General features: G+C 36.4%; 1 protein-coding gene across 1 annotated transcript in view; it reads left to right on the top strand.

Annotated features, from left to right (window-relative positions):
- The first annotated feature begins 380 nt into the window (after positions 1 to 380).
- LOC122291791 (replication factor C subunit 1) overlaps positions 381 to 14,066 on the top strand; it is a 30,564-nt gene continuing 16,878 nt past the window's right edge. The window contains exons 1-15 of the mRNA XM_043099767.1: positions 381 to 764; positions 881 to 943; positions 1,213 to 1,308; positions 4,463 to 4,930; positions 5,019 to 5,086; positions 5,760 to 5,835; positions 5,916 to 5,977; positions 6,073 to 6,218; positions 7,030 to 7,193; positions 7,303 to 7,491; positions 7,592 to 7,713; positions 7,802 to 8,009; positions 11,418 to 11,471; positions 11,908 to 12,077; positions 12,944 to 13,034. Coding sequence (XP_042955701.1) covers positions 941 to 943; positions 1,213 to 1,308; positions 4,463 to 4,930; positions 5,019 to 5,086; positions 5,760 to 5,835; positions 5,916 to 5,977; positions 6,073 to 6,218; positions 7,030 to 7,193; positions 7,303 to 7,491; positions 7,592 to 7,713; positions 7,802 to 8,009; positions 11,418 to 11,471; positions 11,908 to 12,077; positions 12,944 to 13,034 — 1,917 coding nt within the window. The 5' untranslated portion in view covers positions 381 to 764; positions 881 to 940. The remainder of the gene's footprint in view (positions 765 to 880; positions 944 to 1,212; positions 1,309 to 4,462; positions 4,931 to 5,018; positions 5,087 to 5,759; positions 5,836 to 5,915; positions 5,978 to 6,072; positions 6,219 to 7,029; positions 7,194 to 7,302; positions 7,492 to 7,591; positions 7,714 to 7,801; positions 8,010 to 11,417; positions 11,472 to 11,907; positions 12,078 to 12,943; positions 13,035 to 14,066) is intronic.

The following is a 14,066-nucleotide window of genomic DNA, read 5'->3' as shown; positions in this document are numbered from 1 at the left end:
TATAATATTTTTATTCTATTTTCTTCTCACATTTTCTAAAATCATATAAAATATTATAATTCAAATTATTTGATTATTATTTATAAATAATTTTACTACTATTAATAAATTTATCACGATATCTCATGTAATTTCTGTCTAACTAAGGTTCTATTTAGATAGTGAGTTGAGATGAGATGTTAAAAGTTAAATAAAATATTTTTATAATCTTATTTTTTAATATTATTATTATTTTAAAATTAAAAAAATTAATTAATTTATTATATTTTATGTAAAAATTTAAAATTATCGTATCTAAAGTTCAAACCGAGCCTAAAGAATGCCTATTTTTTTATTTCACTCCCGCTCGAGCCCCGTCCCCCCGCCCCGACCCCTCATCCACCTTTCCTGTCCGGCTGTCCGGAAAATTCTATTCGCATGGCACAGCTCCACGCTGGTAGTATTTGAAATGACCAAAAGGCCATAAATTGTAATGTTGTATCTTTTCTACCCCGTGACCCAGCCTTCCTCGACAAACAACTTCATTTCAAAACAGAACTCTGCTTTCACCCTCCGTTCGACGGCGAGGTTTGGACGACGGCCACTCCTTCAGCTTGCCGCAACCCATCACTCGACGGCGACTTCCTCATTCGACTGCATTCGTTCTTCAAACCAAAAAAACCCCCCACTCCAAGGCTAGGTCTCTCGACGGCGATTTCCTCCATCCCCACCAGAGCATCACTCGACGGCGACGACGGAGACTTCTTCAGTCTGGAGTAATCTGGGTACAAAGCTCCCTTTTGCATGCCAACTCATGAATATTCCACGGTGGTGATACTTCTATCACTTTCTGTAGTAATCGCGTTTTGTAACCCAAAATCTTGCTCCTTTTTTTTCCCAGGTTGTGTTTGTAACGCGAAGTCGAAAGCAAAGTTCGTGAGTTAGCATTCTGTACTCAAAGATGGTGAGTTAGGGCTTATAATCTTTTCCCCTGTTAGGAAAAGCCATTGGGCTCTTGGTTGAGTGAGAGAACAGAAAGATAAACCGCTTCAACTGATTTGAAGATATCTCTTCTCCTCTTCTTTCTTTCTTTCTTCTTCTCTCTCTCTTTTTTTTTTTAAATTAATTTTTAATTTTTAATTGTGTGTATAAAAACCAACAGAGGGTCAGGGTTTGTTCTGCGGTGTCATTAATGTAATATGGGATGTTGGATTCTTTTTGTTGTAATTGCAGTCAGATATAAGGAAGTGGTTCATGAAATCCCATGTCAAGGGCAATGGTGGGGAATTGAAGCCTACAAATCCTGCCCCAAGCCATTCGGAGACGCTGGTGGGCATCCTTACATTTTTATTTTCTTGCTGATAAAGCATAAATGAGTGTATATGGGCGTGTAAGCTTAATTTCAGCTTTATTCAAAAAGGTAAAATGGGATATAATATTTTGTATAGTGTGTGCGACTGCATTAAGCCTAAAATAACTTTGGTATCCGGGTTTTGGGTAAAAATCTGAAAGATTGAATAAACATCCAACAGCTTGATATATTGTTATATGCATTTAGCTGAAAAAGAGAGTTATATCTATTTATGTATGTAAACGTGCAAGTGTTAAATAATGTATAATGAAGCTTGAAATTTTGCTTCCCATGGTCTAACATTTTGAAGAATGTTATTATCCAAACATTTTGATGGCTCAGGTTTCTATCTGTGCAATGATCCTTTTGTAACTTGCTGCTGTTTTGTTTGTTACATGAGGTGGACTAGTGCTCAGTTTGTTTGTTGAGAAAACAAAGGAAATGAGAGGAGGAGATCATTTATTTGTTTGGTTTCTTTAACCACCTTTTGTGTTTGATAAATGAACAACTCAGCAAAACTAAGCCTCATGGTTTTATTAGTTTGTATTCAATGGAGGCTTTGTTTTTCCTTGGTGTCCAAACAATGGAAGTTGTAATCATTAGAATTAGTTTTGGTTTTTTGCTTTTCTTAGACAATTTGATTACAAAAGATTTTCATATGAATACTCCAAGGGAATCATTGTTGGGTTATTGTAGGCTCAAGTGGTAAAGGCCTTGGTCTTGGTGGTATGCTCTATCCAGGTCTAAGGTTTGAATCCTCTTGGGTGCAAACAATATCTAGGGGCCATCGGACTGGGGAAACTTCTCTTTGAATTACCCGATGTGCACTTGCTGGAAACTCATTGCCGAGAACTTGTGCACCCTCGAGATTAGTCGGGACTTTGTTTTCAGACACCCGGTGCCAATAAAAAAAATTAAGTAGCTGGGTATAGAATGTACTGATTATGTATAGTTTGCCACACTTGAAGGTTGTTGGACAATTAAATTATTATTATTTTTTATGGGTAAACAAAATTTTATTGATCATAAGAATAGGCAAAAACCTAAGTATACGGGATGTAAGAAATTCGTGGAAATTTATTCCATTGAAATCAATTACAACGATCCAATGGAATAGAGTATTGGCAAAAAAAAAAAATCCTAAGCTCTTCCATTGATCAGTTTTGATTTTCGAAGCTTTTGTTGTTCCTTTCCCTCCAAATGCACCACCATAAGCATGTAACATCCCAATGGAAGACCCAAACCACAATATTGCTGCAATATGAGAATCACCTTGAAGGCCTCTCCAAGAAGCTAAGAGATTGATCACCTTTTTCGGCATTACCCAAGTTAGTCCCACCCGAGTGAAGAAGTCATTTCATAAGGTCACGGCAATCTCACAATGAAGTAATAAATGATCAACGAACTCCCCACTCATTTTGCACATGCAACACCACTCCATGACAATGAATCGATGTTTCCTTAAATTTTCAAGTGTGAGTACCTTTCCCATGGAAGCTATCCATACAAAGAAGAGTGCCTTTAAGGGTGTCTTTGTCTTCCAAATACTTTTCCATGGGAATGGATTTGTATTATGCGTGTTCATGGCCTGATAGAAGGAGTGTTTTGTGAACTATTCTTTCTTGGAGTGAACCCCTAGGGGTTGGCTCAAGTGGTAAAGGTCTTGGTCTTGGTAGTATGCTCCCTCTAAGGTCTAAGATTTGAATCCTCTTGGGTGCAAATAATCTCTAGGGGCCATCGGATTGGGGGATTTTCCCCTTGAATTACCTGAGGTTCACTTGCTGGAAATTCCTTGCTGAAGGTCTGTGCACTCAGGATTAGTTGGAACATTGTTTTTAGACACCCAGTGTCAATAAAAAAATTACTTCCCGTTCTTGGAGTGATGCCAGAAAATCTTGTCATCAACTTCCCCCCCTCTTGCGAGTCGAGTATATGAGGTCATCAAACTCCGAAATTGTGTCGGCTTTCCAATCATGTGCATTTTTAAAGAAAGTAATATTCCATTGAGGAGCACCATTTGATGTAAACAAAAGGTCTGCAATCAAGGATTCTTTCATTCTTGCTGTACCTTAGACTTCTGGATAAGTTTCCTTGAGTGGACATGTCGCCACACCATATGTCATGCCAAAACTTGATCTTGAATGTCACCCATGACCCACCTCAACACGGGTATTTCTAAAGTATGTATTTCATTCTCTTTTTATGTGCTTCCAAAGCCCCACTTACCTCATTTGAACACAGGAAAGTGTGTTGGAAAATTAGATTATATAAAACATTTGCAACAAAGTGCGTTTAAGCAACAAGAGTAAAATGCGAAGGATGAAGCGCTTTGCTTACCAAAAGTGAAGTGAGCACAGAAAACTCTGCTTTAGTAATGTTTTTTGAAAAAAGCAGTAAATATCTGTTCAACACAGAAAATGATGTAAACAAATATTGGAGTATTAGTTGGTATTGAAGATCATTTATGTACCATAGCCCTACTTTTTTTTTTTCATTTTATTTTTGCCAAGTGTACCATAGCCCCATATGTTATCATGTGTGGTGTATATGCTCGGAATTTGATGTCATAGTCCAAGTTGGCTTTCTGGATGAGTTGATGTTTGATTGCTTAAGTTAGCATAGAAGTCAATAGCTGCATTTTGTGAGCTTTTTTTTACTTGGCAATTAAAAAACACAATGACTTCCATTTTATTGTGGATATCAAGTACCATCGAATTGTATACTTTAAAAAATAAATCATAGATATGATTGAAAAAAATAAAACAAAAGTGAATTATATGAAATACCATGTTTAAATTTTATGTAACTAGATTATTACTTGATTGTCATGTTGTGTAATACTCTAATAACTTGATTTAAGAGACTAAACATATTGCCATCTTACTTTTTAAACCTTCTTTCATTGTATTGTTAGCATACATAATTTAAAAAATGTGTAAATTATTTCAATCAGGCGCATGCTTACGCCTAGTGCCTAGACTCTATACAGTGTTTGTGCTTAAGTCCACCTAGCTTTTTCGCTAACATTAGATATGATTTTCTTCTATTCTCTCCTTTTCTTTACTTGTCTTGAAGGAGGTGTAGTAAGTTGATAACATATCTGCTTATTTACTTTAATCATGGTGAATGCAGGTACAAGGAGGCCAGGAAAGTTCAGGCAGGAGGAAAACTAGCAAGTATTTTGCAACTGACAAACAAAAGCCAGAAGATGAAGAGGAAACAAAGGAACTTCCAGCAAAAAGAAAGACTCAAAAGGATAGCATTGAATCATCGAAACCCACTCCCCCTAAAAAAGCTCGTAATGTTGAAGATGACGATGACGACTTTCTCTTGCCTAGTTCAAGGAAGAATTTGGTTGATGTGACTCCTGGCAAGAAGCTGAAGAGTGGATTGGGTAGGGGAATTTCACGGAAACCTGTGGATGATGAAGAAAGTGATGAGGAAGATGATAAAGATACTGAAACTCAAAAGTCTGGCGGAAGGGGTCGTGGTAGAAGAGGTTCATCAGCAGCACCGGCTGGTGGAAGAGGCAGAGGTGGCGGACGGGGTGGATTTATGAACTTTGGAGAAAGGAAAGATCCTCCTCATAAAGGAGAAAAGGTGAAAAAATGTTAAACTTTCTTTTATTAATTAATTCATATGATCTTACTATTCTCAATGTTGGTACCAAATCTTCCTCGTGCATCAGGAAGTCCCCGAGGGTGCTCCCAATTGCTTAGCTGGTTTAACTTTTGTAATTAGTGGAACACTTGACAGGTACTTCTTTTCATCTTTATTATGATGTTCACATGCTAATCTTTTATGGAATTAAACATGATAACTCTTCTGTATACTTTTTCTTCTCTTTGTGGATTAGATCACCTTTTGTTTAGCATGAAACCATCCGTCTTTAATGCATGAATGTTTTATCACGAGAATGAAATTTACTTTCTTGGGGGCATTGCATGATTGGATGGGTGCCTTAGCCAGAGATCCATTTGCTTCCTTTTGTTTTCTTGGTTTAACGGTCTTCATAAATTTGAATATGTAATTTTTTAGGGACCCTTGTAGAATTTTGTGTACCTGACTGGGGTTTACTTTACAGGGGTGGGTCTGAAGGGCCCTGCTTTGGAGAGGTTCCTTGACATAAAAATATATATATATATATATATATATTTTGTGTACCTGACCTCTACTTTCTTTATAAAATTCCTATTTAAAAAGATCATATTTTGCTCCAAGATATTAAAAATAACTGTTGCTTTTAAATTTCATAATTCTTTGGTATTTTTGTTTCATCTATGACATTGGCTTAGTTTTGGTGATCACTTATGTCTTTTGTAATTGCTATATTTTGGTGGCTTGAGATTGTATACTGAACTTTACTTATCAAAAAAAAAAGAAAAGAAAAGAAAGAAGATTGTATACTGAACTTTGACTGGGTTTACAGTCTGGAGCGTGAAGAAGCTGAAGATTTGATTAAAAGACATGGTGGTCGTGTCACTGGATCCGTCAGCAAGAAAACAGTTATCTCATACTTTTATCGATGTTTATGCTTGGATTGGCATAGCACCACCAGCTTGTGATAAATATCTTTTGTTTGCAGAATTATCTTTTATGCGATGAAGATATTGGAGGACGGAAGTCTGCTAAAGCCAAAGAGCTGGGGTTTGTAGTCTTAGATCCATACATGTAGATTTGCTTATGCATTCCTTCTTTTGTTATACTTCAACAGTTAGTTGGCTTTTCAAATCCTTATACAGTACCGCATTGCTTGCTGAGGATGGGTTGTTTGATATGATCCGTGCATCAAAACCTGCTAAAGCACCTGCACAAGAAGAATCAAAGAGACCAGTATGTAAGGCTGCACCTTTACCAAAGAAAAGTCCACAGAAAACAGAAGCAAACAGTATGCCCCATCTGCTTTTCTTGTATTTTTGTAACAAGAAAATTATTGTAGCATATCATAAAAAAAATCATTGTAACATTAGATGAATATCTCATTGGTTTGTACCTATCTAGTTGTGGCTCTGGGTCCTGGGTATTGATCAAAAGCCTTCATTTCTAGAGTTTATATTAACACACACACAAACAAAACAGCCACTACACTTTGTTTCATCGTGTGTAAAACAACTCCTGTAAATTGACATTTGTAAGGGAAATCTGAAGGTGGCGTAGAGATAAAAATATTATATGATTTTGTTACGTTTCAATTGGTTGAAGATTCCCCCCCCCCCAATGAGACCTTTTTCCTATGTAATGTTGTCTTTGGAGGCTGGACGTTGATGACTTGCCTTACCTTCAAAGGCTTATCTCTTCATTGAACTTAAGTCTCACAATTACAAAAGTGAAAACTATCTTCTCTTTTTAGCAAAGACCATATTTGTCAGTTCTGATAAATGGCTTTTGTGGTGTTTTAGAATGTATGCTTTTGTTTTTATTGAGTCATAGGAAAATGTGACGTCAGAATGCATTTCTTTGGTTCATTGGACTTTTCAATGCCATTGTTAAAGATCAGCCATATGTGAAGCCAATTGGTGTTCATTAACTGTGATATACTTATATTTCTTTCCCTATGGGTACTTGCTGGCAAGAGAGCCTGACCTTTACAATTTTGGAAGCAATGGATGCCACATTCAGTTCTTACTGTTTGGACTTAACCATGTAATTGCATTATTCCATGGTTTCCTCTTGCATGTGTTGGAATTTTCTTACTATAGAAGACAGCGTCAGCAATTCCATGGAAATGAAAGCCAGCAGAGGATTGACCCCAGGGGCATCTCCGGCTAAGCGAAAAAATCAAACTGTTGAGAAAAATACTTTGACATGGCCAGAAAAGTATAGGCCAAAGATCCCAAATGAGATTGTTGGAAATCAGTCGCTGGTATTTGTCTCTGTTTCCATCTTTTTGCCATTGCATTTGGAATTAAATCTACTTCATGTATCTAACTTTTGGCCAGAATAGTAAGGATCTCCTATGTGTTGATGTGCAGGTTAAGCAGCTTCATGACTGGTTGGCACATTGGAAGGAGCAATTTCTTGATACTGGAACTAATAAAAAGGGCAAAAAACAAAATGATTCTGGTGCCAAAAAAGCTGTCCTCTTGAGTGGAACACCTGGCATTGGAAAAACAACTTCAGCAAAGTTGGTCTGTCAGATGCTCAATTTTCAGGCAATAGAGGTGGCATGAAGTCAAATATTTCTAAAATGATCATTGGTTCATTGCAAAATGACAGTATGACCTTTCACCTGCCCTCACGTTCTCCTTACATGTCATCTAGGTAAATGCTAGTGACAGTCGTGGGAAGGCTGATGCCAAAATTGAAAAAGGAATTGGTGGAAGCAATGCAAATTCTATAAAGGAACTTGTCAGCAATGAGGCCCTGAGTGTTAACATGGATCGGTTGGTCAAAAATACTTATAATATCTCATAGAAGTTCCTAGAATTAAATTGATTGAATTTTGTGCTGAAGTTAATCACTTAATTTCAGTTCAAAGCATCCAAAAACTGTACTGATTATGGATGAGGTTGATGGGATGTCTGCTGGAGATAGGGGTGGGATTGCTGACCTTATTGCTAGCATCAAAATTTCCAAAATTCCAATTATCTGCATTTGCAATGACCGATACAGTCAGAAATTGAAAAGTCTTGTTAACTACTGTTTGCTTCTTAGCTTTCGGAAACCTACAAAACAACAGGTTTAGTATGCTGATTCTGTTATTGTTCTTTCTTTCATACATTTTCTATTACTTGTGAAGTTTATTTAGTATATTTATTATCTAGTCCTTTCATCTGGCATTGTGAATTGATATTCTCCAGTCATTAGTTTATCTGCTAATGTTTCTAATGTTTAGAAGACTAGGTTAGTCAGATACCCAAAATTCACATTCCAAGTTCTGTTTAGTTTAGATGGGCCTTTTTGGGCAAGTCTGTGTCATGGACTCATGGTCTAATAGTACTGTTATATGCGGACATAATACACTGATTTTGTAGGCAAATATGAAAAAAATAGGTGCAGAGACAAATTAAAAGCCAGGGCTTATTTTGGTTTTTTTTTTTTTTTTTTTTTTGTGGGGTGGGGTTTTGTGGGGGGGGGGGGGGGGGGGGGAGGGACTCTTGAATCATGTTTATTTCTAGAATATGTCAAGCGGGCTTTAATGCTGTTACATTTGTTGTTTTTACATGAGTAGCCCATTGATACCAAAATGTAACTTCAAATGACATTTGGATTACTTCACTTTGAGTCACATGCTTTTTTAATTTTGAAGTTGACAAAACGTTTGAGCTTCAAGGAGTATATTTCTTACTCTGACATTTTGTCATTATTATCGCTATCATTAATGATGGAAATTTTAAAATTTGCTAGATTTTGCATCCTATCTGCAGCTGTGATATTTTCTGATTACAAGATTATTGTGCATCTTTTGACGCAATCTTCATTCATGCTATAGAACTGGTTGAAGTCATGGATAATGAAAACCTGGTTGGTGTCATATAAAAAGAACAGATGAATATTCTCTTGGCCTCTCTAATTTGGTGGTATTTTAATTGGTCCCTGTTACTCATCTTATCAATCTAATCCTTCATAATTTTGAATGCTTTGAACGATTTCAATTTCTGACAACAGAGCAACTGAGATAGGATTTTATCATGCATGGCACATTTTTTATCATCTTGCACATTTATCTGTGGCATTAGTATGCTAACTTGTCTGCCCTTTGTCACACATTTTCTCTACACATGGCTGCAAAATGTTATTATTCTTTTTCTTGTTTATTTATATTGTTTGTTAATTCTTCCCCATTCTAGATATGCTTCGTTCTTCCTTTTGTTCATATTTGTTTCCTTCTAATCTTTCCTGTGGGTCTGTGTCGGGCTGTTGGAATAAGGTTCACCATTTAGTTGCGTTTTCTTTATTTATTTAGAATAAATTCATGGTGGGCTTTGCGGATTAATGCTTGCAGTGAGTAGCTCAGCCCATTATTACAAACACTCCTGTTTACTCCCATAATTACACTTTCACTTAGTTTCCTCCCATAATTATGCCAATATATGACGCTTTCAAAAAGAAATCTAAGGATCATTTTTTGCCACTTCACTACTGTAGCTCATCACAAACTAACATCAACACAAAAACTTGGAAATACAAGTGGTGGCCATGGCCTCTACGAAAAGGAAATATAAAATAAATTCAGAAAATTAAAGTAAAACAATACTCCTATGAAAGCATCATAGGAAAATGACTATGGGAGGAACTAAGTGTTGTTGTTAACTTATATTGCTGTTAAGGAAAATGATACTTGGCCCTCAACCTTACTGCTCGGGTATTTAATTTAATTTTTTTTTTTTAACTTAATGGTTAAGGAAGTGACTACTAGTGAATTTGTGTATTTTTTTTTTTTTCTTAGTGGTTAAGGATGCTTAAAAAATGTTTGAAAGAAAATGAAAAAAAAAAAAAAGTGCAATTGCACTAGTGGTAACTTTGAGGGGGCAAATTCATGGGGCTGAGTAGCAGTACCTTTGCCGTTAATGTTAGTTTGGGTAACTCGTCTGAGAACAAAAATAGTTTGGATTGAGCTAGTGCAGTGACGTGTCAAGAAACTGATCCTTGGATTCATTTTTGAACACGTGCAATATATCTGTGATATATAATGGGAGGAAACCGGAGGGGAGTGTCTCCCCTTAATCCCAATTTGGGTGAATAGTGGTTCGGGGAGGAGAGATGAGAAGAAATTTGTTGTAACAGAAGGCGAGGGGCACCTTGAGTCGTTGGAGGGGTTGTGAAATGATGACGGTGTAGATGGAGTGAGGGTGTTGCCATGATAACATACCCAGGATTGATTTAACCTTGAGCTGATCCTCTCAAAAGCCTGGTCAGCCTCACACGAGCGCATCAAGCTATATGGAAACTATGAAGGATGGTGCCACCAATAATCACCAGAAAGAAAATCGCCAACTTACTTGGAAATGCTTCACCTCAAACCCAAATCAACCCCACCTTAATTTTGTGTGAATTTCATGAATGCAGCCTTTCACGGCGAGGATTTGGACTCCTTTTCTTAGGATTTGAAGTTATTTTTCATCACTTTGCCTATTTTGTATGAAATTTAAGGAGCTTTGAGTAAGGATATTGAGTTGAAGGAGATTTAGACTCTCTCTCTCTCTCTCTCTCTCTCTCTCGTCCAACTGAACCATAAGTTGTGAAATTGGAGAGCTTGATTAATTTCTTAAAAAATGCAATTGGGCTTGAAAATGATCGAATCTTGACCAATTCAAGGAAAATCAAACTAGGGGTTGTGCTTTAAAATTACTTCTCTTTATATATTTATGGACAAAGTTTTCCTTTGAACTGAATTTGGAACAAAGTCCTCCCACTTAGCCTATCATATTGTCGTGATTTTTTAACATAGAGTAACTATCTGAAATCTTAAAGGAGAAGTTCTTAAAGGTGAACTAACACCATTGGAGGAAATATTTTGTTCTTTCATTATTTATACATGGTTTTGAGGAATTAACAGATTAGTACCCCCAGCTGCAGCATACGTGCACTCCATGTTGATTGAGTGGGACAAGTTTGGCCATGTGTCCAGATCTGGCACAAGTAATGACAACCATGTTAGACACTCATCGATGCCATGTAGACAAATTAGTCTACCATGCATAAAAAAGTGTCATGTAGGAGAAAACCATGACCTTAGTTGCACTATCTGCAAAGGGTTTGGTTGTAAATTTAAACAATCAAAGTAGTCAATTGAAAAAATACTGTCATAGGGACCAAATTGAAACTAGTAGCAAAAATGTATTTATTGCCATCAAGAATAATAACACACAATTGTGTACTTGCTTCACATTCAGAGGAAGCAATAGTGAAAGCCTAACTGTGTCGCTTTTTTTATGAGTTTCACCTGAAGATATATTGTATCAAAGAATACATGAAGCCCATCAATGTGAAATCAATTTTATACTTGATACTGGGCATGCCTTGACTCTGATGTATGTGTGATAAAAAATGAGCTATTTGCCATTGTTGACTGTGATTTGTTTTACATTCTAAACCCATTACTGCAGATTAGGGATGGTACCAATACTAAATTTGGTTTATGCAGATGGCAAAGAGGTTAATGCAAATTGCAAATGCAGAAGGCCTTCAAGTTAATGAAGTAAATACTCAATGTTCTGCTTTGTGACTTCTTATACTTTTCTTTTTGTGCTTTATGATCCTTGAAAAAAAAAGGTATGGTAATTTCCACTTTTGCCCACAAACTACTACCAGTTCTCATTTTGTAACCTAAACTACAAAAAGTTTCAGTTTGCACCCTATCACTTGATATGACTGTATCTTACTGAAAAGGGCCACAAGGCACAATTGTAACTTCCAGATATTAATGATAAGATATGACTGTTTCTTAACCAAAAATTGGTCGCATGGCACAATCTTAACAGTTATTAAAGAAGAGTGCAAAGAGAAACTTACTGGTAGTTTAGGGTTTAAAGTGAAAAATAGGTGGTAGTTTGTAATTTGTAAGTGAAAAGTGTAATGTCCTATTAATGTTAACAAATAGTTAATTCACTAATGTTCCCTATATATGATTTTAGATTGCTGTTGAGGAACTTGCAGAAAGAGTTAATGGAGATATGAGAATGGCACTAAACCAGTTGCAGTACATGAGCCTCTCCATGTCGGTCATTAAATATGATGACATTAGGCAGCGTCTTCTTAGTAGTGCAAAGGATGAAGATATTTCACCATTCACTGCCGTTGACAAGTATGAGACTAATTATTCGAATTTACCTCTGAAATAAAGCTCACTGGTCTGGTTCCTTTACGTGCCATACAAAAGTTTTTACAAGAAATTTTTCTATGCTGCATCTAGTTTCTTGTTTGACTAAAAGCTCTATGTAATATTTTCAGACTAGCGGTAACCCCTAGGGGTTGGCTCAAGTGGTAAGGGCCTTGGTCTTGGGGGTATGCTCACCCCAAGTCTAAGGTTCAAACCCTTGAAAACTTTCTAGGCGCCACGTCTCAGTTTGAAAAGCCAATAATTTATCTGATTCATGTGATGTGAGTGCATTACATGGGTCCAGAGTCCAGAGTTTGGACAAGTTGCATTTGCATGGTCCCTGGGATTCTTCGTCATCAAAAAATGTCTCAGATAGCAATATGACCACCCCACAATTATGTTCTGCATTGTCATGCAAAGCAAATACATGTCATGATTCCTATAATTATGCCCCTTCTCTGTGGAATTAATCCTCTTCATGAAAGTGGGCTTTTATCTGTACTTGTGCTGCAGGCAGGGGATGTGTCTAGAATGATTATCCAACTCAATAAATTGTTATTTGTGACTTAGCTTGTTTATAATTAACCATTGATTAACCTATCAATGGTGAGCTTCTAGAATATGAATTTTTTTATGCTCCATTTTGATGTTTCTTTTGGTTGACTGCTTATCAAAAAAAAAAATTGTTGGTTGACTGGATGAAAAATAGAAAAGTGGCTTACATGGTTATGTTTCATCCTTCATCAAGTAAATTTTCACTTATGTGTACGTAATTGCTAATTTGTAGGCTTTATACACCATCCTTTTTCATGTTTTGACATTTACATTTCATCCTTTTCATGGGCTTGTAGGCTGTTTGGTTTTAATGCGGGGAAATTGAGGATGGATGAGCGGATGGACCTGAGCATGAGTGATCCTGATCTAGTCCCTCTTCTTATTCAGGTTCTTTTCTTGCACTTTTGTTGGGTTTGAAATTTATTACAGTAGAATTACCTATAAAAAAAAAAAAAATACCTATAAAAAATTATTGTAGGAAAATAATGACTTCTACAGCTAACATGAATTGTAGCCTGTTCGGCAGGTTCAGTCACATGTTAGTAGCTCAACTTGGTTGTACATTTGAGCTATGTATCACATATACTTGGAATGATGAAATATTCTGTGAAAAACATATGCATTGTATTTTAAAATCTATAGGAATTTTTGGGTGGAAACCATTTTCTGAGGAATGTTTGCTGGAAATAATTCATTTGAAAATTTTGCATGGAAATATAAATTTTCTAGTTTTTTGACAAATTGCTCTTGATTCAAGAGTTGTGTCCAAGCCTTGAAGAAATGAAGTTGTCAAAGCGATACCTGAGAAGCATGCCTTGTTAAGTCTCCAAGAAATAAAATTGGCAAATAGAACACAAAGAATGCTTAGTGTGCCCTTCTAATTCTTTTTATTTATTTTTTAAGGTTATATCCTGATTGGGTAAGAAACAACCAAGGTGGATATGGAAACTCCTCTAATAAATAGAACAAAAAGAAATGCTTGGTTTACACTTGCAATTATGTCCTGCTTTCAGTTCTCACCCTAACATGCTAGTATACTGTGATACCCAATATTATAAGGATAATGATAGGTGGTAAATGGGAACCCACATTGCTTAGAAATGAGAAACTCTTACTCTTTATAAGGTTCCAATGGAGCTTTAATTGTATCATTAACTAGACTTTTTGGAGTATAAGCTATGTGGTTTGAGCCTTCTATTAAGGCGTTACAAATGGTATCAGAGCCTATCCCAATAAAAAATGTGGGACTTGAGCTGTGTCACCTATGATAGATAAGCCCGATGAGGACGTTAGGAATTTAAGGGAGGTAGATTGTGATACCTCATATGATAAGGATAAGGTTAGGTGGTGTATGGGATCCCACATTGCTTGAGAAAGATAAGTTTTTGCTCTTTATAAGGTTGTGATGGACTTTTAATT

The sequence above is a fragment of the Carya illinoinensis genome, chromosome 13, assembly GCF_018687715.1.
Source record: "Carya illinoinensis cultivar Pawnee chromosome 13, C.illinoinensisPawnee_v1, whole genome shotgun sequence".
Taxonomy (NCBI): Eukaryota; Viridiplantae; Streptophyta; class Magnoliopsida; order Fagales; family Juglandaceae; genus Carya; species Carya illinoinensis.
This window is presented reverse-complemented; position numbering and strand designations above follow the sequence as displayed.